Source organism: Botryllus schlosseri, chromosome 16, assembly GCF_051294905.1.
Source record: "Botryllus schlosseri isolate E-star chromosome 16, Bs_hap1, whole genome shotgun sequence".
NCBI lineage: Eukaryota > Metazoa > Chordata > Ascidiacea > Stolidobranchia > Styelidae > Botryllus > Botryllus schlosseri.
The window spans coordinates 20497103-20509371 of record NC_137251.1 but is presented as its reverse complement, the minus strand read 5'-3'; the positions used below and the strand labels follow the sequence as shown (position 1 = coordinate 20509371).

The following is a 12269-nucleotide window of genomic DNA, read 5'->3' as shown; positions in this document are numbered from 1 at the left end:
TTTACCTTGCGTATAAAAGTACGAAATTGTAGCAGCAGAACACCCCAGAGGCTTAATGATGAAGCATCTTCTTCCGCTTTCCATCAATCACTTTGTTCCATGTTGTTATTTTTCGACCTCCCATCATGATTTTAGGCATATAGCCTACGATTTATATCTTGGAATCAGCCAAACGTTCGAGAAAAACGCTCAATCGTAAGTCGCATACGATTCCGACTTGGTATTTGTTATGATGTGGATCATTTTCCTCTGCGGTTCACATTTGTACGTTGGAATTTAGATTACTACAAGTCAACCTGAATCGCGCCAAGCGTAAATAAAATATGTAAGTTTATAATCTGTTAACGATTTGGGAACCAATTCGTTAATTCAAATTGCATATTGACGGTCGCCAACACACGCTAATTTGTTTTGTGTTGAGGGTCGCATAATTATTGTTTAACGTGTGCATGCAACGCCTGCAGGTTGGCCAATGGCGAAAATGTTTGCTTTCAAAAGTATGACACGATCAGTCACTATCATTTGTCGAGTTATTATTGTTCGTTGACTGTGACCTCGGGCCACGTTCTAATGTAAGACCGGAATCTGTCTGCGGGCCGCTAAAATCCCGTGGTAGTGTGCAGTGTTGGGATGACTCGAGTCATGACTTGACTCGAGTCAGACTCGAGTCAACTTTTTCGTATGACTTGACTTGACTCGAGTCACTTTGGAGAAATGACTTGACTTGACTTGACTCGGAGCTTCAAAAATGTGCATTGACTCGTGACTCGGAGCAAAATTTCCGAGTCAATTTCAAGTCATCAAGTAAACGGTGTCGAATAAATCACTGTATCTTGTCTATGTTCAGATTGTTCGAGATACACCGGTGACCCTTGTGAGAGCAACCAGTCATTTACTGATTGTACGTTACACTGATCCTCCATTGTTAGATCACAAATAAATTGGCCGCAAACTAAACGATCACAGCATACGCTGTCGTACAGTCGTAGTAGTAGTAGTAGTAGTAGAAGATTAAGCTACATAGCAATGTGTCTCTGTTTTTTAGACGGCTCAATGATTGGGCCTGCGTAGTGCTCGCATTTACCAACCCTCTTGTATGATTTAAATCGATCAAATATAGTTTGTGCGTTTATATTCTCACGGATGTGTAGATGGGTGTAGTCTATTGTACCATATCGTTTTGTTTCAACTTCTCGAAGCTTTGTATTAGGTCCTATATTTTGGCTGATAATAACTGACTGTAGCATGGAGCTGTACCGTTACTCACGTATTTTATTAGCAGCTCTACGTGTACGTGAAGGATACGTCTTTTTGCATGTATATTTACCTAGATATGCGTTATTTGATTCAAGATAAATGATCAATTAATCTGTCTTTCACACAGCTAGCAAAATGTAATGACTTTGAATCATGACTCAAACTTCAAAAATTCAATTTGACTTGAATTGTGACTTGACTCGTGACTTGACTTGACTTGACTCGACTTGACTCGAGTCACCTCCAAAAAATGAGTGACTTGACTTGACTCGAGTCACCTTTGAAAATCGATTGACTTGACTTGACTCGAGTCAAAATCTGCAATGACTCGAGATGACTCGTGACTCGAAGGTAGTGACTTGATCCCAACACTGGTAGTGTGTTGGCCGACCCCGCTATATACGAACGGCTGCCGACCACTGCCGTATAGTCGTATACGCGGTAAGTGGACAGTAACGGGTCAGCGCGTACCTTGAAAAACCCCATCTGGTTTATATGCTAATAGAAGTCAACCTGTAATATGGTATTCCTGACAATACTAGCAATATGACCACTATATGCTGAATTAGAATACGTATAATTTCGCCTTGGATGGTAGTTACTTTTCGAAAGTTCCAATCTTCTTGGGACCAAATCAGTATATATTCGTGCGTGAAAATAGTAATCGTGATTACACGCGGGACAACCGGTATTTCGTCCTTTCAGTGACAAAAGTGATGAAATTAAGGAAGATCCAAACGACGACCTGGTCGAGGGAAGATTTTGCTCCGGTGTAGAGGCCACACCTCATCGGTGTGAACTACCGAAGTCGTATATATGTGACGGCATCTCGCTTTGTTTTGATGGTGAGTGCAAACGATGTAAATGCGGTCAAGTAGACGACGTAGCTTAATTAAGCAACATTCAGGCGTGTATATAGCACTTATGCCTAGTTCCTATACAAACTTGGCCCATGCGGAACCCATGAATTGATTTTAAATAAAAGCACATGAAAAGAGTCAAGATATGCACAATTCTCTGGCTATACCTTTATAACCACGTTACAACTGATATCACCCATATCATTCCTGTACATTTTTACGCAATATTTGATAAAAGATGCAGTAAAAATTGAGTATGAAAAATTGAGAAAAGTTGCAAAAAGTTGCACTATAAAATCCCTCCAAATAGCTTAAAACATCATAGCACATAGATTCCAAGTATCTACGAAGCTGTCGGAAGCTGTAAATAAAGTTGCAAAAACTTGCCTTAGTTTACCTTTAGTACCGATGTTTACGAATCCGAGATTAAGGTTAAAGTGATTAAACGGCCATAATAAGAAGGCATGTGGGCTGAATGCGACCCTTCGGGGCAGTTTATCCACCCCTCCATTACCCTGACAGAGTAGACGCATGGCGTAAATAGGCCCACCTCTGACTGCATCGAATTGTGATGTTGGGTAGTCGGGACTAAATAGAACGAACAATAACGCTGTGACCTGTCCGCTACCAACAAATCTTCCTTGCGATGGCTACAGTCACGTCACAATATTTCAAGATAACGAACGTAATTCATATTTTTACAGATACTGATGAATGCTTGTGTGGCGATGATGAGAAATGTAAGTAAATGTATTACGATTAGAACACTCCATTGTGACAATAGGCGTCGCACGATTAATGGATTGTTTTCAGATTTCATGGACAAATCGTGTTTCCGATGTTTGTCAAATCGGGGCTACGTGATACCCATTTCGAAGATGTGCGATAAAGTGTTCGATTGCCCCGATTTCTCTGACGAGTGCATCTGTGAGCCGAAAATTCGTCCACAGATATGTAAAAATCTCGTTTACGGTATTGCATACTCATTACAAATGCAGCCAATGGGCATTCGTACTGCCAAATTTATACACGAATGCTTTCAGGTGCAAATGATACTTTACAGCCATCGTGTAATAACCAAGACGGTCAACTAATTACACTCCAAAGACGGATGATTTGTGACCGCAGGTGGGATTATAGAGCACAGAGCCGATAGCGACAATGGTTAATTCTTTCAACGCGAGTCGCTAATGTAGCTGTTGACATCATCCCCAATATTCATGTTCTCACTCCAAACATGTTTATTATATTTTGTAGCCTATTCAGAGGTCAATCAGAGCCGCAAGAAGAGTAGCTTGAAGCTGCGATTGGGAATCACTGACCTAAGTGATTCGATTCTGAATCGAGTATTAGGCGTCGAGTCGGGTATTCGAGTATGAATCACTATACCGACAAAACGTTGTGAATGATGCGGGGAGTTCAAATGCCTAGGGCTACTTTCTATTTGACAACAAATAATACTACATCACATTTAAGATAACCTGGAATTGATTCAATCATACATATTTCGTTGCACCATGAAAATGTCGTGGGATGATCGCGACTTCACAGATATATCATACCCAACTAACTTGCGTAGCTTTGCACCACACGTTTATTATGCTGCGATATCACCTATGGAGGTTTCAAGGCTCCAACATTGGAACGTAGTATCCAAACTATAATTTTCGTTGGTGAATTCACGCTCAAGACGACTAGACAAGACAAGGCTCAAAAAAATGATGTTGCACTGCCGACCCAAATCATTAGAGTTGATTGTCGATTCAGATACGAGTATACTCGAGTCAATGTTCTCAGTCCCGATATCGCGTAGTCCAAGTTTCTCTCTTACTTTTTTAGTGTCAAAATTGTCAATATTTTCATTTTAGTGAAAAATCTTACATTTTTTGTCAAATAATAATCGCCCGAATGATGAAACAATTATTTCCTATAAAATTGTACATGATTCGGAAGAGCTCGTCATCAAAATCAATGACAGACGGCATTTAAGAATGATATTTTCCCTCATAAAGGTCAATAAAAATGATAATTTAATTGAAACTGTGTCATCTTTCGTAAAATCAGCAATGTCCATGACCATTATAAGTTATGTCAGCATCAATGCGCAACTTAAGATGGAAAAATGGGTTTATCACTTCGTTTCCGCCAACGCTCTCTTGTTTATGCCAGGAAATTCTATTATGCCAAAATGCCTATCGTCTCCGGTATAGAAGCTGCATCATAATAATATTTATCACGTTACCGTTTTTGATACGAGTTTGATGAGACTTTTTCTGAGCAGGTCTCGCATAAAGTCCTCAGGAAATATTCAATATAGCCTACCTGATATGAGGAATATTCTGCCAAACGTAATTCAGTATCATCGATATTTTAAAATAGTTTAATTACATCGTTGGCCAGCCAGTTTGACTGTCACAGACTAGCCACCTGTGCGGTTGATGTAAGACTCATGAGCATCAAACTCATAACCGCCAACCGCACAAATCTTTATTAACTCTCTTGAGCGGGCTCATATCACAACAGGTGCTACCATTCATATAATCTAGATTCTGGAACAAACGTGACGACACCCCAGTGTTCCATCAGTTGGCTTTGATGACTCAAGTTGTTTGTTTACATGGCCATACTTACCTGTGGTAGGTAACCCGTGCTTACCACAGAACTATGTTTTTTCAGTAAAGACTGCGACGACGGTATTGACGAACGAGATTGTCATCGAAAGGGTAAGATTATTATTATTATTATTATACATAAGGTAAAAAGTGGTAGTGACGCTTATCTCCCGTAAGGGTCTAGTGCACCACGGTCTCTAACTACCTCCTGGTATAATTAGCTTGTAATGTAATTCAACCTCGGCTATATACGGATCAAAAATTAAAGGATCCTACGATTGATATCACGAATTCTACCACAGGGGTAAAGGGTGAGATAATTACCTACTAATCTATATGTAAATACGAAAGAACCAATATTGTTTTCAGTTGAGGCAGCCCACTGATTAGGGCCGTTTAATGGTATATACAGCACTGCTTTCTCGATCGGTATATCATGGGTTCGAACTGTGGTCGCGTCGGACTCAAAAGCTGTAAAACTGATATTCACGACTTCATCACTATAGGCACCCAGCGCTCTGGGATTGCCTTAAGCTGAATAATAATTGTGCTCACTCTTGAACGTTATGAATGCATGTCATCTCAATTACCAAAGCATCGAGATGTTGCAGACGAGAATTAACTTCACTACTTTCATTTTATGTAACGGTAATATCTTCCCCTCACTGAGTATGAATTAGCACTTGGACAATCATGGTATACAAGCACATTTAAACTCTAAAACTATACAGAGAAATCTGAGCAATATGTTTCATAATGTTGTATTTACAAGTAATCCTAACTCGGGCACTGTGACAAAAGCAGTTTCACCTCATGTTGAGGTCTTCAAAACATATTGATCAAAATCGATGAAGATGTCAATGTGAAATGAGCCTAATAATTGCGAAATCAGCGTCAGTAATTTCACGTTTCATTGTAATTTCTACTGCTCGTTCAGTATGTTCACGGTGAAATAAAAAATGGCAACGCGGATATCCTTGCATTAAAAACAAACAATGTTTTAAACCACTTTGTTTACGACATATTTTAAACAGTGTTTTAATGTGAGTATAGCGTAGTGGTGTAATCCACCGCTGCAACACCAATGGGTTGCGGGTTCCAGTCCAACCGAGGTCGACTCCAGAATTTCTACCTAGGTGTTGGAGGTTTATCTAGGGTCCTCCTCGTCATCTTATCCGTGTAAGCGGTGTCTTGTGAAAACCTAGAAGTGGGCCGTGCTCCAAGTCGGCAGCTACGGAATAAACATGAAGGAAATTTGCCTGCACTGTAAAATATAATCATGGGTGTACCCATAGTCTAGACCTGGTCCCACCTAGGTCATGTCGACATGGAAAAGCCCCATGATAACTTGTCGACATCCACGTAGACCTGTTGACATCCATGTTCCCACCCATGTCCTAATAATGATTCAAATTGACCTTTCACCTCTACTAATGTACTTATACCCTGTGGTTAGATGTATTTAGCTGTATTTGACATCTGGAATGTTAGCAAGAAAATCTGCGAAAAGTTCAATGAACTCGCTGACACTGGCGCAAACTTGATATTGAAAACGCAATATGTCGCCAATGTATGTTGGAAACTCATTATTCCATCGACAGATTCCCCATCGAAATGGATTGTCCACTTTTCCTGAAGAGTATCGAACTTCATCGTCGGGTAGACATTCTTCGGATCCTATAATGAATATAAATGTCATTACCATCCATGCACTATTCAAGGCACACGGGTTGATAGAATACAGATGAATAGTTTCCAAGGTGGTTTAAAGTTGTATCCATCACAGCCAGTTAAGATGACAAAAAATCTATTAGCACCTCATTACATTAATTGACCTTGTCTACGAATTGTCTCGGTATGTCCAAAATCTACTTTTAACTTGACAATATCAAGTATGCACATTGCACAGTCTTCCATTGCTTTACCTGTGCATCACTATACTATTTGATGCTACGACCTACGATTATCCAATGATTAATAAATGGATGGATTAATGCACGGATGGGCGGTAAATCCAGGATTTGAAAACTTGTATTTTGGTGACGGAGTTCAACTTTGGTGATTGTGACCCGGGCAAAGGTTGTTTGTGTCTTTTCTGGGAATTCCGAAAACAGAACTACTCACTTCTTCAAATCCGCAAGTAAAACTAAAACTAGGACTAATCAATCACCTTATAAAATTTAAAACTATAATTGCAACTAACATTACTCAATTTTCAAAATCCACAAATATAACTATAACTTACAACTATACCTAGAGCTTTTTAAAATTCGATACTAGAACTAGTACTAGCAACCTTTTAAAATCAGGAGCTTACGAACTAAATCACAACTAACAATATCAGTGGTTTTTGACTGGTTTTCCCGCGAGGCAATGGCGCACACTAAACTCACATTGTTTGTAGGGCTGGGCATAATGATTCGAACACTTGAATCTGAATGGAGTATTATTATTATTATTGTAGTATTGTCTTGTAATATTATTGAGCAACCAGTTTTGGCCATTATCAACAACTCACTTTATCTACAATCAGGAAGCTGTCGAAGCGTTGATTGAAAATGGTGGGGATGCCGACCACCTAGTCCAATTTCTGATTACCTGAATGAGAAGTGAGAGATCAGCTCAAGTGAAACACTCGAGAAAAAAAAACGTTTAAAAAATTAAATAAATGCAGTAACAAAAAAATAAATGAATGCAGTTACTGTTTGTGTAGGGTGTACTGCAAATATGGAAGTGGCAAAAAATATGCAAATTTTAACATTGCCTTAGGAGGGACCCGACAGTTTTTAAAATCGGCAACTTGAAATACCCTATTTCTATAATATCCTACCAAGAAGTAATGACCTTTATAAATCCGCAACTAACGGACAATAATACATCGAACTCAGCCATGGGCAAAGTGAGACCCGCTATTTTGAGAAGCACGCATGGCCATTTCTTGGAATTAAAAACATAAAACCTACTTTTTAATATTGCTGCGTGGAATAAAACCATAAACTGGATAAACTGAGCTGGAACGGAAATTGATTTACTTTGAAGCCTGCTCAATAATATATCGCGATTACATAGCATACGTCCCTTCCAAGCTTGTATTCGTAATCCAGATTTAAAATAAAGTCAATGTAGCAAAGTAAGTCGTAACAAATAGTCACAATAAGTTATTCCTTCCATATAGTTTGGTTCAAACCTTCTTTGTTGCCATTGTCAGTGCGCGTTTTTACTGAGACCTCATCATACATAACGGGTGAATGGGCATATCATAAAAAGAATGTCGAAAGCTGAAATGCAAAGAAGGTATGGAGCACTAAACACAGGGCCGCAACTGCCGCATCCAAGACCCCTCAAATGGAGAGGGCCCGAGCTCGAAGCACCCGAAATTACTTCGTAAATGGACATAAATTTATGAAACTTCATTCAAGTTTTCTTCGCGCGATGTATAGGGACTAGATGTTTTGATAATAATATGGGTACCACTCTACCTGCAAAAACAGCTAATTTATAGAGATCAGCATTTCGGCGTCGGCCGTTAGCGCGTCAGGACACACCAAGACGTTAGTAGTAGTATAGATCGGTCGCACGCGGCCATTGTGGCTTATGGGCGGGGTGGTGACCTGCCTGAAAACCCGGGGTGATGACCCCACCCTTTTAGACCCCCCTTGTGGTGGTGACCTGCCATTGTTTCTTATAGGCGCGGTGATGACACCACCCTTTCAGGTATAGGCTGCGGCGATGATATACCTTGAAAACTCGTGTTGGTGACCCCACCCTTTCGGTATAGGCTGCGGCGATGACCTGCCGTCTCGTCGATGATACCACCCTTTCAGGTATAGGCTGCGGCGATGACCTGCCATGGATTGTTCGGTAGTGAACTAACGTTGTGGATATAGGCTGCGGCGGTGATTCGCCTGTCATGTATTCTTACGGGGTCTCTGGTGGTTCACCATGTGTTCTTATGGGTGCGTCGGCATATCGTACTTTCGGGTATAGGCAGGCCGTGTTATTTTTGGCATTTCAGGAGCCAGATGCCAAAACTGCCAAAAATAAAAATTTGAAAATGCCAAAAATAAGCAATTTTTGGCATATGCCAAAAATAACACGGCCTGCCAAATAGTGTATTTCGTTCATGGTGTTGTGTTAACAGGACCGCGTTACAAGCGAGAAGAGCGTTTGTGAAAGGCAGGTTTCTTAATGTGGGTCCAGCCCACCCATTAGGGGTGAAAGCATGGTGTCCTAAATGGTGTGGGCACAGCGAGATTGAACGGCTGACTGCATTTGGTTTACGTCATACTTTCCATTTGTCCAAAGGCAATTTTACGACCATTTTTGACCGGCTTGTCGAGCGCTAAATTAGATAAAACGGGTATCAATGAGAAGCTGCCGCAGTACTGATTATTAAAATATAAATTATATTCTGCTCATGGAACTGGAACCCCCAAAATCCACCACAATTTTTGCATTGTGATCAAGTTGAACACTGTGACGCAACAAACTGTCTGGCTATTTCTGAGCTGCATAGGCTCGTTTTGCCAGACAGGACTCCAGGACTCTTCAATGCGAGTTAGTAATATTAACGCCACCTAAAGTGACAAAAGCCCTCCGAAAATATATCGGTAGACTGAAGGAGAAATGATAGTCGGGCTACTAAATAGAATGTGTTGAGATACAACACAGGAAACTCCTGGATAAAGATCGGGAAGAAAATTCCTTCCGCGATGAGATCAATGGCACTGGCGAAGTGATCTCTTTTCATGATGCATGGAAGCCGGTTTGGCCCTTCAAAGATTTTGAAGCTCTGAAAACCTTTTATGGATGACTGGCAACATTCTTTCCCTCAACGGCTACTGTTGAAGCCGATATTTCCCAGATTCGTAGGGCGAGAAATGAAATTAGGAGAAACTTAGCTCACCTGATTTTGTAGGCACTGTTACAGCGCAAACGATTTAAGTCTATTCAACAGCTGTGACAATCAGCTGTTGAGCATGTTTGTTAGGCTTGTGTTTTTTTTTGCGTTTTGGCACCTATTCCGATGGATACTGCACATTTTGTGGTTTCGTTTGATATTATTACCCTATGAAATCGTTAGGTTTTTTCTTCTTACTGTTTGTTGGCACTGATTATGCGTGGATGCTGCACATTTTGTGGTGTCTTTTGACAAACTAGCTCAAATAAAGCGTTTTTGTGACTAATTCGAGGCTGAAACTATCTATTTAGAGGACGATGCCAAAACTGCGAAAAATAAAAATTGAAAAATGCAAAAAATAAGTCATTTTTGGCAGTTTTGGCATTTGCCAAAAATAACACGGCCTGGGTATAGGCATCTCTCGACCGGTGTTGAATATGTATCAGGTATGGTAAATAGTCACGTGATTGGTACTTAGTTATTGTATATATCGCAAGTTATTATATATGACCAATTTGAAGTAATCCCAACGTTTACGGTGAGTGCGACAATGATATATCGTTATTCTTGTGGATGCGGCGATGATTCGCAATTTCGGGTATAGGCATCTCTCGCACGTCGTACTTTCGGGTGTAGGCTGCGTTGGCATGTCGTACTTTCGGGTATAGGTATCTCTCGTGTGGTGTCTTATGGCTGCGGTGGCAAGTCGTACTTTTAGGTATTTAGTTAGCCACAGAGCCGGCGTAGACGGCGATTCGAATATCAACCAGAGGTGGTCAAAGTAGTGTAGAAAGCTACTCAAGTAGAAGTAGAAGTAGCGACAGAAAAATCTACTCAAGTACGATTAGAAGTACTTTTTCCATAAGCAACCTGAATCTACTTGAAGTAGAAGTAGAATTGACTGACTTTAAATCTACTCAAGTAAGTAAGTAGTTGTGAAAACGATCGTAATTCGTTCGCATTGATTGTCAAAAGATGCAAATTGAGCTATGCGAAAGGTGCAGAGGTTGATTCATATTGATGCATACCAGGAGGTATCCAATTTTCGACAGAATAAGCGTTCGTCCGCATGATGGGATGAAAATGATAGTATTAATATGGAAATGCGATACTAATCCTCTGTTTACTCGAACAGTACGTTTTAGAAAATATCCTGGTATGGCACCCTCCCTCATGTTATAAGGCCAGTAGTTTAGTCGAAGAGGAATACGGAGACGTTGTATCGGATACGGTGTAAACACTTTGCGCGATTAGTAAACGTTAATAAAAACTATGGTGGATCGTAAAAATCATATTTTGTAGCTTTATTTCCGGAAATTAAAGGCATTACTACAATTTCTTTTATACTTGAACATGTATGTTCTCCAGACAAAAGAATTGATACTAATTAGAAATCAAAGTATGATACTGGGAATTGAAAGTGAATTATAAATACTACTTCTAAAAGCGGAAAATGTATTTCATGTCTTCAGTCTAAAAAGTTTCAAAGGTTGTATGCTAAAACAGGTCTAAAGCTAAAAAAAAGTCAGAGCCCACTGTTCCAGATTAGGACACACCATGGACTGCTAAACTACGATATGATACTAAATGCTAGATTGCGAAACATTATGACGTTATGACGGACCATATATACTGTGATGAAATATTTCATATGGGCGACAATGCGGTGTGAACGGAACCACGCAACCCGCTACCTAATTGTATTCACCGATACTTTCGTGAAATCATATCGGTCACTCCATAACCACTGTGCGCGAAGCGCGACGAAAATTCTGGGCTTTACTCAACTTTTCTAAAAATTAAATGTTGATGCTCCGTGAAAACCGCCCCGAAATTCCTCAGGCCATCTTCCTGATTGGAGAATTAAACTACTTCTACTTGACAAACTGAAAATAGGAACAAGTAAGTAAGTAGATCACAAAATATTATGAAGTAGAAGTAGAAGTAGCTAAAATTAGTTCTACTTGAGTAAGTACTGGAAGTAGAGAAAAACTACTTGAGTACTTCAAAAAAGTAGAAGTACTTCGTTACTGACCACCTCTGATATCAACAATAGCCGCGTTCACAAACTAACACTTCAAATAGGTGTGAAATAGTTTGCAAAACCCCGCGTTCGCTGACAAGATAATGTCTCGGACATAATCATCTTTCGCGACTTGGTGTTACAGACATACCGATCGCTCACACGGTGAAATTTTAGTAATCAGTTTGTCACAGAACTTGATTTCGCTGGTAAGATTTAATAAATACCAACTAACAGAACCATCAGTGTGGGTAACTTGAATAGCAACAAATTGTCACTTATTTCCGATGGGAAATTCACTAAACCGCAGTGCAATGTTCGATTTTGAAAAACAGATGTTCGCGACCGCGTTTTTACATTTGTGACCCACTAAATACACCCGTTTCGGAAACGCGGCCTGTTTGCAAGAGGATTACGATCGCGCGCGACCTATATTGCACATACAATCGTTGTATCTATTACTGAGAAATCAAACGCTTAACAAAAACACGCAACTAATCATTTGCCAACTCTAACATTACCAAAAAATTCCGGTATTGTTGATTGAAAATCCTTGAGACCCAAAAAATCAGGTAGGTCTATTATTGATTGAAAATCCTTGAGTCCTTATTATCAAA

General features: G+C 40.0%; 1 protein-coding gene and 1 long non-coding RNA gene across 2 annotated transcripts in view; both read left to right on the top strand.

The window, feature by feature from the left end:
• Window positions 1-12269, top strand: part of LOC145459406 (uncharacterized) — a 261295-nt gene that overhangs the window by 142101 nt on the left and 106925 nt on the right. The window lies entirely within an intron of this gene.
• Window positions 1-12269, top strand: part of LOC145458660 (uncharacterized) — a 64660-nt gene that overhangs the window by 6123 nt on the left and 46268 nt on the right. The window contains exons 5-9 of the mRNA XM_080337095.1: window positions 1963-2102; window positions 2822-2857; window positions 2931-3089; window positions 3161-3245; window positions 4794-4840. Coding sequence (XP_080193221.1) covers window positions 1963-2102; window positions 2822-2857; window positions 2931-3089; window positions 3161-3245; window positions 4794-4840 — 467 coding nt within the window. The remainder of the gene's footprint in view (window positions 1-1962; window positions 2103-2821; window positions 2858-2930; window positions 3090-3160; window positions 3246-4793; window positions 4841-12269) is intronic.